This window comes from Ascoidea rubescens (genome assembly GCF_001661345.1).
Source record: "Ascoidea rubescens DSM 1968 unplaced genomic scaffold ASCRUscaffold_1, whole genome shotgun sequence".
NCBI classification, from domain to species: Eukaryota; Fungi; Ascomycota; class Saccharomycetes; order Ascoideales; family Ascoideaceae; genus Ascoidea; species Ascoidea rubescens.
Window position 1 is genome coordinate 1,142,537 of NW_017962913.1, and position 19,053 is coordinate 1,161,589.

General features: G+C 30.4%; 9 protein-coding genes across 9 annotated transcripts; 4 read left to right on the plus strand and 5 right to left on the minus strand.

Annotated features, from left to right (window-relative positions):
* Positions 1–118: 118 nt before the first annotated feature.
* Positions 119–2,083, minus strand: THP3 (Thp3p; the record flags this gene model as incomplete). Its single annotated transcript, XM_020191182.1, has 1 exon — positions 119–2,083. The coding sequence occupies one exon, from the start codon at positions 2,081–2,083 to the stop codon at positions 119–121; it is 1,965 nt and encodes a 654-aa protein (XP_020050006.1).
* A 424-nt stretch (positions 2,084–2,507) lies between these two features.
* ASCRUDRAFT_27560 (kinase-like protein) lies at positions 2,508–3,473 on the plus strand (the record flags this gene model as incomplete). Its single annotated transcript, XM_020190007.1, has 1 exon — positions 2,508–3,473. A coding segment is annotated over one exon (966 nt), but the record flags the coding sequence as incomplete, so codon positions are not given.
* Positions 3,474–3,806: 333 nt separating this feature from the next.
* ASCRUDRAFT_98158 (uncharacterized protein) lies at positions 3,807–6,741 on the plus strand. The gene has a single exon (XM_020195252.1). The coding sequence runs from the start codon at positions 3,971–3,973 to the stop codon at positions 6,545–6,547; it is 2,577 nt and encodes an 858-aa protein (XP_020050008.1). The 5' UTR covers positions 3,807–3,970; the 3' UTR covers positions 6,548–6,741.
* A 747-nt stretch (positions 6,742–7,488) lies between these two features.
* On the minus strand, positions 7,489–9,231 carry RTG3 (Rtg3p). The gene has a single exon (XM_020192316.1). The coding sequence runs from the start codon at positions 9,131–9,133 to the stop codon at positions 7,529–7,531; it is 1,605 nt and encodes a 534-aa protein (XP_020050009.1). The 5' UTR covers positions 9,134–9,231; the 3' UTR covers positions 7,489–7,528.
* Positions 9,232–9,643: 412 nt separating this feature from the next.
* Positions 9,644–10,312, plus strand: HNT1 (adenosine 5'-monophosphoramidase). Its single transcript, XM_020192317.1, has one exon. It carries the CDS (start codon positions 9,705–9,707, stop codon positions 10,146–10,148), a length of 444 nt encoding a protein of 147 aa, XP_020050010.1. The 5' UTR covers positions 9,644–9,704; the 3' UTR covers positions 10,149–10,312.
* Positions 10,313–10,594: 282 nt separating this feature from the next.
* Positions 10,595–12,504, minus strand: PCL2 (cyclin PCL2). Its single transcript, XM_020192318.1, has one exon. The coding sequence runs from the start codon at positions 12,328–12,330 to the stop codon at positions 10,642–10,644; it is 1,689 nt and encodes a 562-aa protein (XP_020050011.1). The 5' UTR covers positions 12,331–12,504; the 3' UTR covers positions 10,595–10,641.
* A 1,871-nt stretch (positions 12,505–14,375) lies between these two features.
* On the minus strand, positions 14,376–15,233 carry ASCRUDRAFT_5653 (aldo-keto reductase superfamily protein; the record flags this gene model as incomplete). Its single annotated transcript, XM_020191184.1, has 1 exon — positions 14,376–15,233. The coding sequence occupies one exon, from the start codon at positions 15,231–15,233 to the stop codon at positions 14,376–14,378; it is 858 nt and encodes a 285-aa protein (XP_020050012.1).
* Positions 15,234–16,267: 1,034 nt separating this feature from the next.
* On the plus strand, positions 16,268–16,557 carry ASCRUDRAFT_98170 (uncharacterized protein). The gene has a single exon (XM_020195253.1). The coding sequence runs from the start codon at positions 16,303–16,305 to the stop codon at positions 16,501–16,503; it is 201 nt and encodes a 66-aa protein (XP_020050013.1). The 5' UTR covers positions 16,268–16,302; the 3' UTR covers positions 16,504–16,557.
* A 92-nt stretch (positions 16,558–16,649) lies between these two features.
* ASCRUDRAFT_11155 (uncharacterized protein) lies at positions 16,650–17,825 on the minus strand (the record flags this gene model as incomplete). The annotated part of the gene is made up of 1 exon (XM_020188760.1): positions 16,650–17,825. One exon carries the CDS (start codon positions 17,823–17,825, stop codon positions 16,650–16,652), a length of 1,176 nt encoding a protein of 391 aa, XP_020050014.1.
* Positions 17,826–19,053: the final 1,228 nt, after the last annotated feature.

A 19,053-nucleotide genomic window follows, 5' to 3' on the forward strand; every position in this document is an offset into this window, starting at 1 on the left:
AAAATAACATGAAAAAAAGATAAAACAAAATCAAATGAATTAAAATAATATAAATAAAACAAAAAAAACAGATTTAGAAGAAAAATTAAGATTTTTATAAAAATTTTCTTTTTATAGATCACATTTGTCCCTTTATATCGACTTTCTTACATAATCTCATTTTTATTTCTTCAACTTTCAATCTTGCTTGACGACAATCCAAATAAGTTACATTATTATTATTATTATTATTATTATTATTATTACCAGTAGTAGTAGTCGTCGTAGTGGAATTTTCCTTTTTATGAGCATCAAATATAATAAAATTTAATAAGTCATAACTTGATAAAAATTCTTTTAAACTATCTTTGGATTGAAAGGATAATTCAGTGATTAAAAAGTCAGTTGAAATCTTTTGGTATATTTTACAAAAAATAGATAAAGTTTTAATTCTTTCTTTATTTAGGAAAAAATTAATTAAAATCAAGAAAAAAGTCAAGTTATAATATTTTTTCTTTTTAACTTCATCTATTGTAAACGGTTTTGATAGTTGAATTTTGAAATTGTATTTTTTTTTCTTTTTATGAGTGGCTTTATTATTGTTAGTATTATTATTACTATTATTATTATTATTGTTGGACTCGTTTTCGTTATAGGTGAAATTATTATTATAAATTTTGACAAAAAGTTCAATATCTTTGGGGATATTTGTTTTTAATAATTTATTGAATTTATAATTTTGATTGACTAAATTTGAATACAATTTGAAAAAGGCGTGGTAGTTATTTGTATAAATATAGTGGGATAATTCTAAAGAAATTGAGATGAAGTAGTAATGAGATTTAAAAATATGGATTTTTTTAACGTTTGACTGATTTAAAGATAATCTAATTTTTGATATTTCTGAGAAATTTTCAATTAAAATAAAATAAAGAATTCGATAGGATAAATATTCGAATTTACTTAAATCGTTTGGTAAAGTGGAATAAATAGATTTTAAGCTGGTTAAGCAAGATTTAAATTCATTTAAATCATTATTTAAAATTGCAATCTTTGAATGAGTTTCATAAACGTTTTTAGTTAGTTCATTTTGAATTGATTGGACAGTTAGATCCTGTCTCATTGATTTAAATTGGTTCCAAAAATAGTTATAAGGAATATTTGGTTTATTATTGTTGATTTTGTTATTATTTGAATTGAATTTTTCGAGTAGTAGATTAAAAGTTTGGTTTAAGATTTTTAAAGGTCTAACTTGGGTTGGGAGGATGGTTGAAGAAGAGTTGTAATAATTTTTCTCTAGATTTGTATTTAAACCGACAATGGGAGTTAGGTTTTTAGGGTTAATTTCCTCAGATTCCTTTTGAAAGTGCTTATAAGGGTCAAGTTTAAAAGTTGTTGTTGTTTGTTGTTGCTGATTTTGGAAAATGGGGTTATTTGGATTACTATTTGTTGCGAATCTTTCCAATCTTCTTCTTTTTTTCTCTTCACTTAGATAAAGATGATTACCAGATTGCGGCGAAGATGTGATATCATCTAGAATGGGTCTTTTATTATTTGCATTTATTGAACTTTTGTCTATTTTGTTAATATTAGTATGGTTATCATTGTCTTTGATTAATTTTTTTTCTAAATCATAAACCAACTGTAAATCGTTAGATTTAAAATTACTATGAATATAGCTATTAAAAATTGGCAAAGTTTGAATTTCCCAGTTATTTAACCACATTTTTTTCTCTTTTATTGCTTTTAAGATCAAATTTTTTAATTGAGATTGCATTTCCAGTTTTTGGAACTCATTGAAATTAAAAGCATCAACCATATTGAAACAAGCCATCGAGAAATTTTGTAAAGAATCTGGGAAACCTTCATTTTTGTTTTTGTTTTTGTTTTTATTTTTATTTGGGTCTGATGTGGGACTGGAATTGGGATCTTTGGGGTTTGAGCTGGGGTTTAGAGTTGAACTTGCATTGTTGGTGGTGATGGTGGTGATGGAGCTGGAGCTGCTGGTGTCAAAGGAAGCAGAAACTGGAGCTGGATTGACCAGGGAATGGAGCGAGGTTCGTGGCTGGATGGCGTTGTAGTACAATTGGTTGTGCTGCGACATGGCTAGAAGAGAAACAGATTAGTAGATGAATATACAAACCTTGAAGATAGCCGGTGCTTTTTCTCTTTCTTATTCTCTTCTCTCTTCCTTCTCTCTTTCTTCTTCTCCAAAAATGTTTCGGAAGACCACCTGATATCCTCATCGGGTCGTGCCTCAAAACAACAAAATCACATGACGCGTCACAAGCCCAGAAGAGGGCCCTGCCGCATCGGGCGTGGAGATGAGGTAAAGATGGTGTTTGTGCTTCTCCTGGAGAAAAAGAAGGTGGTTCTATGCTGACTTTGCTAACTCTGCCGATACTGCTGACTCTACTGGAATGAATGAGGCGTCGCGTACTGGTTCTGCCACTATCTCCAAACTAGGCCTGGCTTTGGCCGACTTGCTGCTCTCTGCTGCTGATGCTGCTGTTGATGCTGCTTCTACATACAAACCTGGTCCAGACGACTTTCAGCCCATAAAGGTTTTGGGGAAGGGCTCCTTTGGAAAGGTTTTGCTAGTTCGTGAGAAACTCACTGGGAGGCTTTTTGCTCAGAAACAGCTCAAGAAGAGCATCATTCTTGATAACTCCAAAAACGTTGAGCGAATCATCAATGAAAATGAAATCTTGAAAAAAATAAGCAACCTAAATGACAACATCAATAACAATGACTACAACCCATTTCTTGTCAAGCTATACTATACGTTCCAGGACTCCACTAAAATCTACTTTATTTTGGAATATCTACAAGGTGGTGAGTTGTTTAGCCATTTGCAAAAACAAAGAATCTTGAGTGAAAGAAATGCTAGTTTCTATGTTGCTGAGATGTTGCTTGCTTTGATCCACTTGCACCAAAAAATTGGAATTGTTTACAGAGACTTGAAACCTGAAAACTGTCTTCTCAATCAAAATGGCCATCTAGTCTTGACTGATTTTGGTCTCTCCAAATTCATCAACGAGAACACTGCCGGTGCTCATTCCAGCGATAAATGCAACACTCTTACTGGCACCCCTCAGTACATGGCTCCAGAGATACTTATGGGAAAGCCTTACGATAACTCTGTTGATTACTGGTCCTTGGGATGTGTGGTCTATGATCTTCTCACTGGTTCTCCTCCCTTTCTCGGCAACAACAATAAGAAGATTATCGACAAAGTCATCAAATCCAAAAAAATAAAATATCCCTTCTACTTGTCACTCGATGCGAAGGACCTTCTCAGCAAATTATTGCAGAAAAACCCTACAAAGAGAATGAACGATACGAAGATCGATCAGTTAAAAAAACATCGCTTTTTTAGGTACATTGATTGGAACATCATCGAAAACAACCACCTTTCCTTGACACCCCCTATTGTTCCTATTATCACTGACCCCATTCTTGCTGAAAACTTTGATTCTCTGTTCACACAAATGCTGCTTTCCCTCACTGTCCCTTCCTCCACCTCTCCCTCCAACGGCTCAAACAATATTGCAATGGTTCTCGACGGCTACAACAACCCCCAAAGCGACCCCGACAACCCATTTGATAGGCCCATGCACTTTCGCAACTTCTCCTACACCACAGACAACTACTTGGACTAGAGCTGATTTTGCTGCCAAAACTATAAACAATATTTCTCCATAAAACTTATAAAACTCATAAAATCCACAACATCAGAGCCTGCGAACACATGCGAACACATGCAGAACCCTGCTGAAATACTGTTAGATGGGCATATGTTACCCGGTGCGTTTCCTCTTTCTCTTTTAGGTTCCAGATATACTCAGCTTTTTTATTCTAAATTCTAGATACATCTTTTCATAAATAACCATTTCATAAATAATCCCTTATATAGACCAATCAATCTTTTTTCCATCTATTTTACGTCTTTTGCACCACTCCACCGCAGCAAAATAGATGTTTGTTTGCCATGTCTACCATATTTGGCTCTACAACAACTGCTTCATCCTCAAATAACAACGCTAAAGCCTTAGCAAAATATAGAAAAAGACTAGATTTAAAAAATAAAAACAATAACCAGAATAACACTCAGAATTTCAACGGCAACACCAATAATAATAAACTGATTAACAATCAAAATTCAAATAACAATATAAATAGTTTACAGTCTATAATCACAAATAACCTAAATTCCCATGAAAATTCAACTCATAATAAACCTATCAATCTTAATTCAAATCCCAACAACACCTCAAATATTACTAAAAACAACCATATAATAACTCCCATAACACCAACAAAATCTCTTATTGTTTCCTCAAATTCAACTTGGGACCTTGAAAAAACCTTGCAAAATTTTAATGAAAATGGCTCATTACCTCCAATATTATCTCCAACTTTACCCCCTTGGACTAAAAATATATTAGATATCCCTGATGATGATATCAGTGGCAGAAATAACCATAAAAAATCTTTGTCTAACAATTTCAGCAGAAATGTCAACCATAATAACAACAATGAAAAGAGAAAACTACGAAAAATAAGCTCAAAATTGAAATTATCTATAAACCCAAACCAAAATGACATATCGGATTCTGATGATGACGATTTACCTAAAATTTTATCTCCAACTATTCCTTCTATATTTAATTCTCCGAACAATAATAATGCAAATAACTTTACTCTTAATAACAATAATAATTCAAATAATAATATTATTCATCCTCTACCTAAAAAGATAATAAAAGTTTCCAATCTGGAAAACAATCTAATAAATTTTAATAACATTCCAAATACTAAAATAAATAAAAATAAATACGTCTTAAATATTCATAATAGATCTTTAAAAGTAATACTATATATACCCCCTTCAAAATTATCAACAATAAAAAATAAAATCTCTACTAAATTGAATAACAATACAGACCAAGAGTCAAAAAAACCCTTACCTTCAACAAAAAAATTATCCTCCTTTAAAAACTTAAAACAATCAATTTCAAAACAACTTCAACCTCAATCTCAGTCTCAGTCTCAGTCTCAATTCCAATCTCAACTGCAAAAACGTAAACTTTCAATTTCACAATCTAATCTCAATAATATATCAAATAATAATTCTTTTGATACTAATAATAATGATAACAAAAATATTGGAATTAAATCCGGTTTATTATCCCCAATTCATATAAATTCAGTCAGAGAAAATAATAACAATAGCAAAAGCAATGCTATTAATAATACTCTTAACAATAGTCTTAATATTAAAGACAAAGAGAAATCTACTGATAAATTTATTGACAAGTCTATAGAAAAATCTAAAGACATGAAACAAAAAGAAAGACTTAAACCAAAAATAATTGAAAAGGAAAAAGAAAAAGAAAAAGAAAGAGAAAATTTGATTTTAAAAGAAAATACAAAGGATAGACAAAGGGAAAAAATAAAAGATAAACCAAAGGAAAAATTTAAAGAAAGAGTAAAAGAGCAACCAAAGGAAAAATCTAAAGAAAAACCTAAAGATCAATCCAAGGATATATCCAAAGAAAGATATAAAGAAAACCCCAAAGAAAGAGAGTTTTCTTATCCAAATCCAAACTTGACTCCAAACATAAATAATAATCTTAGAAACATTACTGCTGTTAGTTCTCCAACTAACTCGATCTCATCAGTTTCAAGAGGAGAAAGAAATTTTGAAAATAAAGATTCAACTCGTAGTATTTTATTAAATAAAAAAAAATATTGGTTTGAAAAGGCAAAACAAAAAAAAGCAGAAGTTGACAGAATTAAAACCGCATTACCTCCAAACAACAAAAACTTTCTATTATTTATATCATCTAGTTTAGATGTTATATTAACTTATATAATAGCTTATAATTATGATGAAAGAGCTCTAAATTTTGAAAAAAGATTACCAAGCGAAAAAAACTGGAAATCATTACCACTTCTTATTGATGGAATTATTCAATTTATTAAATCAAAAAGAGATATTATTCACCCTAGAATTTTGGGCCTTTGTTACCAAATTAAATCTGCGATACTTGAACATATGAGATGTTTAATTTCACAAAGAACAACTAGATTGGTTAAAAGACAAGAAGAATTGAGAAATATTAAACAAAGAAGAAGTGAGGAAAAAGAAGAACTTGAAGAGATCAATGATAAGTTTATAAGCTTAATGCCAATTTTGTTATCATACTCAAACAGTTCTAAAAAATATTTGTTATTGGGTGAAGAGTTTTTAAGTTTCAAGCTTTTAGAAACAACATTTCCTCGAACATTTTCTCGAAACTTAAATTTTCAATCTCAATATTTTAAACATATTCAAGTTTTAAAATTTAATGGTAAAAATACTATTAGCATGATTGATTTTTTTGACAATAAAAATAATGATGGTAATCAAAATCCTCCTGATGATTATTTTTATTTACCATTTAATAATTATTTGAGCTTACAGCAAGTTTGTGCTTATTCTTATTCCATAATTAATGAATGGGTTCAATTAGAGAACATAACGAATTTCAATTGGTCTTTTGATAATAAAAGAAATAGTTGATAATAAAAGGTTTTTGGTTTTGTTTATAAAATTATTTTATTCTTTTTATTTTTTGTTTTTATTTGTTGGTTTATTTCTATATTTATTTTTTTGAAGAGATCACTTTTTTTTTGAAAAGCCTGTTGCTAAAGGTTTATTATCTTATTTTTATTTTTATTTTCATTTTCATTTTCGTTTTCATTATTTTTTTTTTGTTTGATTATACATACAGTGATGATGGTTTCGATATTCATGTTTAGTTTTATTTTCTATGATTTCTCATTTAATAATTTTGATAGTTTGATACATATTTAATTGATTCTTTTGTATTCTGTACAAATCATGTATTGTTAGTTTAAAAGTGTCTGTTTTGTTTTAGGTTTTTTGGCTTTGAATAGTTGATTAGAAAATTTTGATAGCTCTTGATAATTTTTTTTTAAATATTCTATTAATACTATTAAGTAATAAGATTTTAAAGTGGTTTTTGTACTATAGTAATGAAATATATAAGTATGTATTTATTGAATAATAATAATAATAATAATAATAAAAGGCCAAGGAAAACGAATATATGATGAATGAGACAAGATTAAAGTTGAATTTAAAAAATATAAGGATATATATTTAATATAATTAAAAGTAAAGATAAAAAGCATTAAAAGAAAAGAAAAAAATCAAATTAGATCAGATCAGATCAGATCAGATCAGAAAAAATAAGGCAAGATAAAATTAAATAAAATAAAACATTAGAAGCGTAACAATATATATAAGGATATAAATAAAAAACATTACACAATCGGTAAAAAGAAAGATGTAACAAAAAAAAACCAAAATAAAAAAAAGGATATGACCAATAATATAATGAAAGAAGAAAGATAATGAAAAATTTAACGTATAATCAAGAAAAATATAAAAAAGAGAAAAAAACAAAAATTATAAAGATTATAAAATTTATAAAAATGTTTGAAAACTATAAAGATATAACAAAAAAAAATAACATCATTAATAAAAATTTTTCATATCCATTGATATTTCATTATACCAATATTCATTTGGGTTCTGATTTTGGTTTTGGTTGTGGTTCTGATTTTGATTTTGATTTTGAATTGGGTTTATATTTTGATTTGGCATTAAATTTGAATTTGAATATGAGTTTGAGGCTGAATTTTGGTTATTTTGGTTAAGTTGGTTCAAATTTAAATTTAAATTTTGATTGTTTGAAAATTTAGATTGGTTCGAGTCATTAAAAGCATCAAATGCGAAAGCAGATAGTAAATCTTCGTTTTGAGGATTGATGTTAATAGAATCAAGACCATTATTGTTGAGCATGTTATTGTTATTAACGTTGCTATTGTTACTGTTATTATTGATATTATGGTTGTTATTGTTATTGTTGCTGCTATTTAAATCTAAATTTGGGATTGGCAAATCCTTTAGTTCTTTAATTTTAGCCACAATATCCAATTCTCTTTCTTTCTGACTTTTCATGACATGATGTAAATGGTTGATGTAATCTACGGTTTTATTTAGGATTATCGCTTTATTTGGTTTAATTTCTTTGCCATTATCATCGTAGGCTAATAGAGACTTTGGTACTAAGGTACTCAATTCTTTGATTCTGAATTTGATATTATCTCTTCTTTTTCTTTCGACGGCATTATGAAATTCCCTTCTCCTTCTTAATTTCTCCTCTTTAGTTAGGGGTTGTTTTTGTTGTAAAGAGGAAGATCTTATTGAAAGTGAGTTAGTAGCAGGGGACCTTAAAGTTGGAGATTTTAAGGCGTCAAAAGAGGAGGGATCAGGATATGGAGAATGAACATCTAAAGAGCCGCCGTAAGAGGAGGGAGATAGGATGTTGTTTGTGATTGAGTTGTTGTTGTTGTTGTTGTTATTGTTGTTATTAAAATAAGATAGTTTGTTTTGAGGATTAGCATTGAAGTTGATGTTGATGTTTTTAGAGTCATGGGGAGGCGATAAGTAATTAAAGTACATGTCAGATAAGTTATTTGGGTTGTTGATGACAGGATGAGGGCTTTGATAGCTATTGAAGTTTTGATTATTGTTGTTGTTATTTTTGTTTTGATTGTTAAAATTAAATTGAATAGGAATTGAGGGAGAATTGTTTGAATTTAAGTTATTAAAATGGCTATTAATGTTATTGCCATTATTGTTATTATTGGCGCTGTTATTATTATCATTTGAGTTGATTGTAGTTAAGCCAAAATTATCAAAATCATCCAACTGGTTCAAATTTTGAAAATTATTATGGAAATTGTTGTTTTGGTTAAAATTATTGTTGACGTGGTTTTGGTTAAAAGATTGAGGGTTAATTTGAGGAGAATTTAACGAGTAGTTTATAGGCAAGTCCAGCAAGTTGTTGGAAATGGGATTGAACTGAGGAGATAAGAGGTTGTTGAAGTTGTTGTAATTATTTGGATTGTTGGGATTCATGTTGTTGCTGGGAGAGGTTTTGGCGTTGGTGTTGGTGGTGTTGGGAATATTGGCGTTCCTGTTGGTGCTGTTGCTGCGTTGAAGATGATGGGGAATCTGGTTCAAGCCAGCAAAGTCAAAGGGCGACTGTATAGGAGAAAAATGGTTGTTGTTCATGGAAAACAGCAAAATGAATATGCGAAAGAAAACGTAGACAGTGGTGTCAAAGACTGGATATGATTAAACAGACTCTCTCTGTTTGTCGTTGGTGGATTGCACTGTTTTATCTGATTGCACAGTTCTAATTATACTCTTTTGATTATGCTCTTCTGATTATATTCCCACATCCAGAAACGGAAAACCGTCTCTCCCACCGCGTCACGTGAGATAAGCACGTGGTTTACACCCGCCACACACCCCACGTGGATGACAGAGCGAGATGTCTACATTGCGCGCAAGATAATTGCTTTGCGCGTGGCGCGTCTGCACACAGCACACTTGCAGAATCTCTGCGGTTAACGCGCAGCCGCACGCGTCAACGGAAACTGTCCGTCAGTGCGACGGACTTTGTGCGAAAAGAGTCCGTGCGGAGAGTAGAGGGGAGTGTGTAATAGCGGTATAAAAGCGGTATAAAAGCGCGACACAAGCGCAAAACAGCGCTGGACTAATTAAATTGCTGATTATATCTTTAAACATCTCTTTCATCTTCTTTATCATCTCTGTCGTCTCTATCTTCATTCCAATCTCAATGTCCTGTATTTCGAGTGCTGCTTGCATCTTTTGCAAAATCATTAAGGGAGAAATTCCTTCCTTCAAGTTAATTGAAACCAAATATGCCTATTCTTTTCTCGACATCGAGCCTTGTTCTAAGGGCCATGCTTTAGTTATCCCCAAATATCATGGTGCTAAATTACACAATTTACCTGATGAATATCTACATGATGTTCTCCCCATCTTAAAGAAACTTGCGATTGCCTTAGAATATAACATTGACTCTCCTGAGGGCAAGTCCTACAACATTTTACAAAACAATGGTAGATTGGGACATCAAGTCGTTGACCATGTTCATTTCCATTTAATTCCAAAGAATACTGAAAAAGATGGTTTAATAGTCGGTTGGCCTGCTGAAAAGGCTAATTTTGATGATTTATCTTTGTTACATAAGGAATTGTTGAAAAAATTAGAAGATTAGAATATCTAGAAGTGTGAAGTTTATAACAAAATAAAATCAAAAAATTAGATAATTAAATTTGATAACTAAATTATCAATTTTTTCTTTGAATAAACAATCAAATATATAAACATATATAAATATATAAATATATAAATATATAAATATAATGAATTAATTTGAATTATGATGAAATGAATTGAATTGAATTGAACTAAAACGAAATGACCTAAAAGATTAAACAGTAAAACAATAAAACAGTAATTTAACTAAAATTAAAACAATTAATGGAATGCAACATTAAAACTTAAACTTAACAATAGAACTTAACAATAAAACAATAAACAGTATTAAGCAAATAAAAAAAGCAAACAAAAAGCAAACAAAAAGAAGCAAGAACAAAAAAAAAAAAAAACAGACAGACAGACAATTAACTAATTAATTAATCAATTCTATTCCAAAACAAAAAAAAAATGAATATAAATATTATCTAGAAATGCAAATTTCTTTTAGCTTATTTGCAAACTTGAAATGGATGTATAAATCTCTCTCTCAAGGGCGTGATATTTCCATTTATAAATGATGAGTTACTCCCATTATTAATACTATCAACCAAATTATTATGAGTGCCAACACTACTAACATCTTTGGGAGTAATATTGTTATTCAATTTAGAGAAAGATCTCTTGACTTTTAATGACTTCTCTTTAAATTGAAATATTGGACTTAAAAATATTGATGTAACGGATTTATTACTATTATTTGTACTACTATTATCATTATATTCCTTTGATAATGGTGACTTGCTCTTTAATGGCGATTTAAAATGCTTTAAAATCGGTGCCTCAAATTCTTTCAATTGTTTAATATCATATTTATTATAGCAATCATTTTTGAATTGGTTGCTATACCCACTCTTAATACTATTATTATTGCTACTAATTATAGTACTACTATGTGAATTTTCCTTAGTCAATGGTGATACCGTTAAATTGTTATTGTTATTGTTATTGTTATTGTTGTGGTTATTAGTATAGGTGTAATTATCTTTACAACTTTCTTTATTATAGTAATATTTTGGTGAAACATCTTCATTATATGATACTTGAGAATAACTTGAATCGTTTGAGCAGTTTGATGTAGATCTTTCAATTATCATTGAATTTATAGAACTACCAGTTGAGCCATATTTAATTGGGCTCTTTATGGATAAATTTACAGATTTATTGGATTTATTTGATATAGCTGGAGACAATGAGGAGCTAATTAGATTGCGTTTTTGAATGATTTGTGAAGGCAATGGTGGTGGTAATAGGTTAAAATTTCTCAATGAACCCATTGACGCTGAGTATCGAACTGATTTATTATTGTTGGTGGATGTGATACTGTTATTGCTGGGAGTGATATTTATGTAGTTGTTTATATGGTTATTTATATGGTTATTTATATGGTTGTTTATATGGTTATTATTCAAGTCTTCGTATGATTTGGAATTTGTATTTTTCAATTTTCTTTTTATGAATTCTTCATTTTTAATCTTTAAATGATTTTTAATTGGAGATAGAAATGGGGCTAAAACATTGTATAGATCTTGAATGCTTATGACTAAATTCCAATCTAAATAGGTTAAGATTTCGATTTCGATTATGTTGATTTCCTTTATGGTTAAGAAGCCTTCAGTGTATTTGCACCAATGTTTATTTAGTGGTGAAGAATCATTTAGAAACTTTGCAGCTAAAATGAGACAGCCAATGAATAAGCGATGAGGAGTTGTATTATTTCCATAGACCTCACTGTAAGGTAGTATATTTCTTAGTCTTATGAGGTAAACTAAAGAGGACATTAGGGTTGGCACTTGGACATTTGAATGTTTGATTAATTTTTGAATAAAGAATTTGAGAGAGATCTTTAGGGAGGATTTGAAGGGCAATTTGTCCAAGTTATCAGTTGGAGATGGTGGAGGAGATGGATATATGTTGTTGTTATTAGCATAGGGATTGGAGTTGATTTTGTTGTTGATTTTGTTATTGATTTTGGCTGTGTTATTGTTATTGATTTTATTGAGGTAGTTGAGGTTATATTGGGGTTGAATTGGGCTTTGTCTTATAGGTATTATTGATAGGGCAGTTGTTGCGAGGTAATCTATCATTTCAGAAGAGACATGTCTTCTTAAAAAGTAGTTAAGAGCAGTTCTATCAGACATGGTGAGGGAAAGAAGGAGGAAGAAAAACAATGAGAATATGAGATAGTGAATAATGAATATGATAAGATATGATAAGAATAAAATCAGAGTGAATAGATTTTGGATAAGATTGAATGAAAAGTATAAAAAAAAAAAAGAAAAAAAAGAGGATGAAGGAGGATGAAAAAGGAAGGAATTAAAAATAAATAAGAAAAGTAAGGAAATCAAGGAAATTAAAGTGATTTGATGAATAAGAAACGTATTTATAATAAAGGAATAAATGAACAAGTCAAAGAGGTAAACAAATAAGGAAAGCAGATGTAAAGTAATAATAGCAGTTAATTAATTGTATAAAAGCAATATGATTAAGAACTAAATTAAAGCAGTATCAAGTTGAAGATATTTGTTTATGAAATGTTAATCTAATGTCAACGTTATGAGAAATAGAATTTAAATTTGAACTAAATTAAGATAATCAAAAAATGATCAAAGGAAAATATAAAAGAAAATTTAAAAGAAATTTTCAAAGAAATCTTAAAAGAAATTTTCAAAGAAATCTTAAAAGAGATTTTAAAAGAAATTTTAAATATAATTTGGAAAACGTTTATGATAAAATATTAATAGTATTGTGATAACAGGATTTCTGATTTTTGTTTTTTTTCTGTTTTAATATAATATTAGGATATAATATTGAGATGTTGAAGGTTGAGCAAAAAAAAGATCTACCATTAAGAAAAATAATAAGTTTAATAAAATGACTTAATTTAGTAATTAGGAAATGAGGAAGGTTCCTGGTAACCTGATCCCAGTGTTGGCCCAGCTGGAGACGAGCAGTGGAGCAAGAGGTAAGAGAGTGCTATGATGGGAATGATTATCAGTCAATCTATGACCAAACGTGTAAAAGGTTGAGTTAGGAAAGTGCTGGAGTTTTCACAACAATGGAGCAGTTTTGATGGCAGCAGTGATAGCAGCCCAGATTAGGACAGAAAGAAGAGGAAAGCAGAACAAAGCCAGTTGGACTATGACCTAGTGAGACGATACTGGAATCAGGCAGCCTTATATAACCAGCAGAATGAAGAAGCCCCAACCCAGGAGCAGGAGCAGGAGAAGCAAGTGCTCTAGTTGCGTGGGTATTTATATCAGGACTTTATTAATAGACAGTAGCAGTAGCCAGACCTGACTCTTGACTGGCAATGCTGTGCTCAGCTTGAGCTTAGCCAGAGACATCGCTATCAGCTCTCAGAGAATTGGACTCGCATTTAGGTTCAAGCTAACCATCACAGAGCACTTGAAGGGTTGGGCGTGCTTCCTCTGCTGCCGGTGCTGCTGCTGCCTCTGGCCTGCTGGCCCGTGTTGTCTATGGTCCCTTTGCCACTCCTGCCACTCCTGCCGCTGCTGCTGCTGCTGCTGCTCCTTCTTCCCAAGCTCCTGCCCTCGCAATGTTAGCAAACCTGCTGTAACGTTTCTGCAAATTGCCTGTAAATTAGCTGTAAATTCCAAAATCCTAATCTTAACCAGTCCTGATCAGTCCAGCTGTTTATAGTTCCATAGTCCTATGGTGACTTGGTTTGAGGAAATTGCAGGCACAACTTTTCACTTTTAGGTCAGTTTTAAGGACTGGAGCATTACGTTTCGAGTAATTCACGATCAAACACCAGCTCTTGAACGCAACCAGATGTTAGAGTTTCTCTTATATGCTATGTTCAAATCTAAATAATCCAACTACTTCTGTTTTTTCATGTTAATTCACTTTATTTTATTTTACTTTATTTTGTTTTATTTTATTTTACTTTATTTTGTTTTATTTTGTTTTATTTTATTTTATTCTATTCTATTCTATTCTATTCTGCTCGTTTTCCTGGATTTCGCTAGTAATGACATGTTTAAATGAGGGAAATTAATCGATTTTCTTTTCTTTTTCTGTTTTTCTTTTTTTTGTTTGGTTATATCCGAAATCATCTTCGTGTAACTACACTATATACCACTGTTGCTTGGTTAACTTCGCTGTTTGCACTATCAGCACTATCAGCTTACTGGTTCTACGCATTAATCCTCTTGTTCATTGCTTATGGAGCATTGGTACATTCCCAATCGCTGGGCTCATAAGCATTTGGCTGGTCAATTTCCCTAACTTCCTCTGGACTTAATTCAAAGCCGAATACATCCAAATTGCTCTCCAATCTTTCAATCTTGGATGTCTTTGGGAGTGGGATATTTCCATGTTGTAAACTCCATCTAACCAATACTTGAGTCGTGGAAACATTGTGCTTTCTCGCAATTTTCACCAACGTTTTGTCCTTAAATCTACCCCCATGGTTTAACGGAGCATACGCTTCCACTAATATATCTTGACTTCTACAAAAATCTGCCAACTCCTGTCTCATAATCCAGGGAGAAATCTCAATTTGATTAACAGCTGGTTTGTATTTTAGCTTATCCCATCTCAACAACTCTTCAATATGCCTGGCCCCATAATTACTGATTCCAATACTCTTCACGATTCCTTCATCCACTGCCTCTTGCATTGCTCTCCAGGTCTCTAGCCGCTCTTTAGGACCACATAATGGTGAGTGAATCAACAACAAATCAATATATCCCAACCTCTCTACTCTTTTATAACACCTTTTAATTGCCCTCTTAGCGTTGTGATACCCACACTCATCGTTCCACAATTTCGTAGTATAAAACACCTCTTGTCTCTTGTTTGCAGATGGATTCTCATCAATCCACTTGAGGATTCCCTCACTAACCTCCTTCTCATTATCATACAACACTGCTGAGTCGAAATGCCTATATCCAACCTTCAATGCGTTGTAAACAACTTCACTGGCAATATTATTGGGAATTGCCCACGTTCCTAACCCAACGGTTGGAATATAGTGTCCTGATGATAATTTGGCTAATTTTGGAACTTGAAATGACATTTTTATAATCACTACCAATCTCAATTACTACTAGATTCAATTAAATTGATAATTTAATTAATTAATTATTTATTTATTTATTTATTTATTTCTTTATTTCTTTATCTCTTGTCTACAATAAACTACAACTACAAAGCAATCTCAAATTAGGGAGCAAATCTTATATAACACTCCCTCCCTTTTCCCTTATCAAATGAAAAAATCGCATTTAATTCGCTCTTTTCTTTCCCGCTAAAGATTCGAACCCGGCTCGAGTCAATTCTTACATTCTCATTCCTTCATCTGATCGATTTCTTTCAAAATAAAATGTCCTTCAACAAATCAAAAAAAAAACATAAAATTAACAAAGAAATTTACCTTCTTATAAATAAATTATTGTCTTTTATTTCTCCTTGCCTTGCTACTGTTTGAAACATCAACCACCCACTCACTATTTTCATAACCAACTGCAATTGACCATAATAACAACACAGAACACCAGAGCACTTCTAACATTAAATCCACACAATGTTTCAAATAATCTGTTTTTTCAATTGTCCTTTCAAATGTTGTCCAAAAACATGAGTTGGTTTTGTTGATGTTGCTTTATTCAAATTAGGATATCAATTTCAACTAATTCTAATGTTGTAAAACCAAATCTCGTTTTTCCTTAGTATGGTCTTTTTTTAAAAAGTCGATCACCTTATTAGTCTAAATTTTATATGAATTTTATATGAATTTTCTTCTTGTTTTCAAAAATCCCTTTATAGAGACCAAAAGACACATATTCTGCATTAACAATAAGACCTTTTGTTTTATCTCAAAACTTTGTTTCTATGGAAATTCAATCTGTATCTAATCTGATGATTGTATTTGCAATGATGATTAAACTTTATTTATTTTACTTCGATTTTATTCAATTCGTTTTTTTCAAATGAAATTAGAAGATTCCATGGAAGATGGGAAAGAGAAAAATAAAAAAATAGAAATAAAAAATGAAATTTTATTCCATCGCGAGCAACCATAAAACAGAAAATCCTGAGATGAATAGATTAAAAAATTAAAAAAAATGAAATTCAATTGATATTTAATGTTTAATTTTATTCTTATTCACTTCGAAATTCGAATTCACTTTCTTTTAGTGAAGGGGCCGAAAAATGAAGTTAAAAAAAATAAAAAACGAGAAAAAAATAATCAATTTGAACCAACTTTGTGGGTTTATGCAATTGTACGCTTTTGTGATTTTATCTACTGTGGTATGCATCTGAAAGCTTATTTGTATCGAGTGTAGGATTAACATATCAATAGGATTATTATTTTGTTGTGTTATAATTGTACACTATCCTTGACATTTCTAAAGAACTCATAGATTATCTATATATACTCTATATAAATGGTGAATAAAAAAAAAAATAAAGCGTTTAATTGGTCGTTAGTTTAATTCATGCAAAAGATGTTATTTGTTGATAACCCCATATTTCTTTTTATCGTATCTAGAAGTTCTTCATTGCTTGGGTATTTTGAAATTGTTATCACTTGGTTATTTTTATTGAATTCTAACTTGCTGTCACTTTTTATGGTTTTGTTGGTTTTTTTTAAATTTTTTATGTTATAATCAATAATAAAATCGTCTATTATTAAAGTATCTTCCATTCTACTGACTTGAATTGGAAATTTAGCAAAACTTTTATTTTTAAGAAGATTGTTCAAAGAGTCAACATTTTCATTGTTCTTTGTTATTTTATTCTCATTACTGTTGTTATAGAAATTGTTAAAATTAGTAATGTTGTTGTTATTATTATCTATAATATTGATGTCAATATTTTTTTTAAGTTTTAAGGATGAGGAACTTTTCTGTTTTGAGGAATATATAAGGGTTGCTCTTTTGAGACTTTTTTTAAATTTTGATGGCGATGGTTTTTCCTCATTGCTATTGTTAGTTTTATTTGTATCACTGTTAACAATTGTGTTGTTAGAAAATATAGAATAGTTGGTATTTGATTCATCAGAAGTGTATGATTTAGTTGATTTAGTTGATGGGATAGATTTACTGGATGAGATGGATGTCGTGGATTTGGTTTGTTTGATTGATTTTCTTTTTAAAGAAAAGGAATCTTTTAAAGAATTAGATAATGATGTTGATAAAGAATTTGAATGAGAGTGTTTCCTTTGATTGATATTATTATTTGAATTAATGTTTTTTTGAGAATTATTGGTTACTGAAGAGTATATTGAAGAATAACTATTGGGGCTTTTGGTAGATGGAAAAGAAGAAAAGATTTTAAAATCGTTATTGATTATATTGTAAGAGTTATCCAATTGAGAATCAGGGGAATCGAAGTTTAGAATATTATATAATTCAGATTCAATTAAACTTGTATCACTATTTTCATTGTCATTATCATTATTATTATTATTATCATCATTATCATCATTATCATCATTACTGTCCTTACTATTCTTATTATTGTTCTTTGTAGTATTTTCATGAATATAGTTAAAACTATCATCAATCAAACCAGAAAACTCTTTTACATTTCTAGACAAGCTATCCTTTGAGGTATTTATAAAAGAAGAAAAATCCAACTTTAAATTTGGTCTTGGTTGATTCATTTTGAGTGATCAATATAATGTATTGTGGTGGTAATTTAGTTCAGTTTTTAAAATTGTGATTGTGTAGTTTTTAATATGAGTTATGAGGTTTTTTCAAAATAAATGAAATTAATCATGGGATGAAAGATGGATTTATATAAGAAAATGTATATATTTAAATATGCTCAATTCAAGATACAAATCTAAATGAAACACAAAAGATTAATATGGCTATGAACATGAATCTAAAAGAAGAATTAAATAAAGAATTAAATGAGAATTAAACTCAACTAGAAATAAGATTTGCAACAAGTATTTAAATAATGCACTTCCAAATTAATTTTTCCAGTGTATCCCCAAATTAAAATAAGAAGCTACTATTTAGGTGAAGGGTCTTGTCTGGTTGTTCAAATTTTAATGGTGGTCGTAGTATTTTCTTTTTAAAATCAATATTAAAAACAAAATCTGGAACTCAAACTCCAATTCAAACCCCAATTCAAACTGAAAGATTTTACATGTTTTACATATTTTATTAACTGTATTGTACTATCAGTGTACAATATTTTGCTTTATTGTGTTTGAGAAGTTTTAGTATTTTAAAAAAAAGCAGTCAAACATTAAATACGGATAAATTTGAGATAATATGAATATAGATGAATAAAATTTAAACAAATGGTGGATACTTAGAAGATGCATACAATATATATATATATATAAAGACAAAAGGTTACATTGGTATAACGTTCATGGAAAAATAGAAAGATACATGAGATAATAACAAAAAGAGTTGACTTGGCTGTTAAAGCCAATACGAATCAGGGAAAAAAAAGAGAAAAAAAGAAAATAACAAAATGATACTATTCAAACAAAAAAAAGTAATATAATAAAAAGAAAAACAAGTGCAGATTAAAATTGAATGCAAAAAAGAAATAGATAAATATATAAAACAAACAGTGCTTCTCAAACCAAAAAAAGCGAAAAGTAGGTTTAAAGTTTGGAGCTGCAGTCAGAGACCAGCTGTAGGGATGGCACCTTGTACTTACTGAAAAGAGCAAATTCAGCACGTGAGGAAGTGAGGAAGAAAAAAGGAAACCAGAAAAAAAAAAAGAGGAGGGTAAGAAGCCTGGGATGGATAGACACAAAAGGAGCGTTGGGGATGCTGTGTATTCTCTTCGACTCCAACATATTTTCCACTTCCCGCCACTAAACCTAGGACTAATGCGGTGCTGCTGCGTGCCGGCAGTGTCGC

Coding starts and splice junctions, on each gene's coding strand:
- RTG3 (XM_020192316.1), bottom strand. CDS start 9,133: ATGAACAACAACCATTTTTCTCCTATACAGTCGCCCTTTGACTTTGCT.
- ASCRUDRAFT_98170 (XM_020195253.1), top strand. CDS start 16,303: ATGTTTAATTTTATTCTTATTCACTTCGAAATTCGAATTCACTTTCTT.
- HNT1 (XM_020192317.1), top strand. CDS start 9,705: ATGTCCTGTATTTCGAGTGCTGCTTGCATCTTTTGCAAAATCATTAAG.
- PCL2 (XM_020192318.1), bottom strand. CDS start 12,330: ATGTCTGATAGAACTGCTCTTAACTACTTTTTAAGAAGACATGTCTCT.
- ASCRUDRAFT_98158 (XM_020195252.1), top strand. CDS start 3,971: ATGTCTACCATATTTGGCTCTACAACAACTGCTTCATCCTCAAATAAC.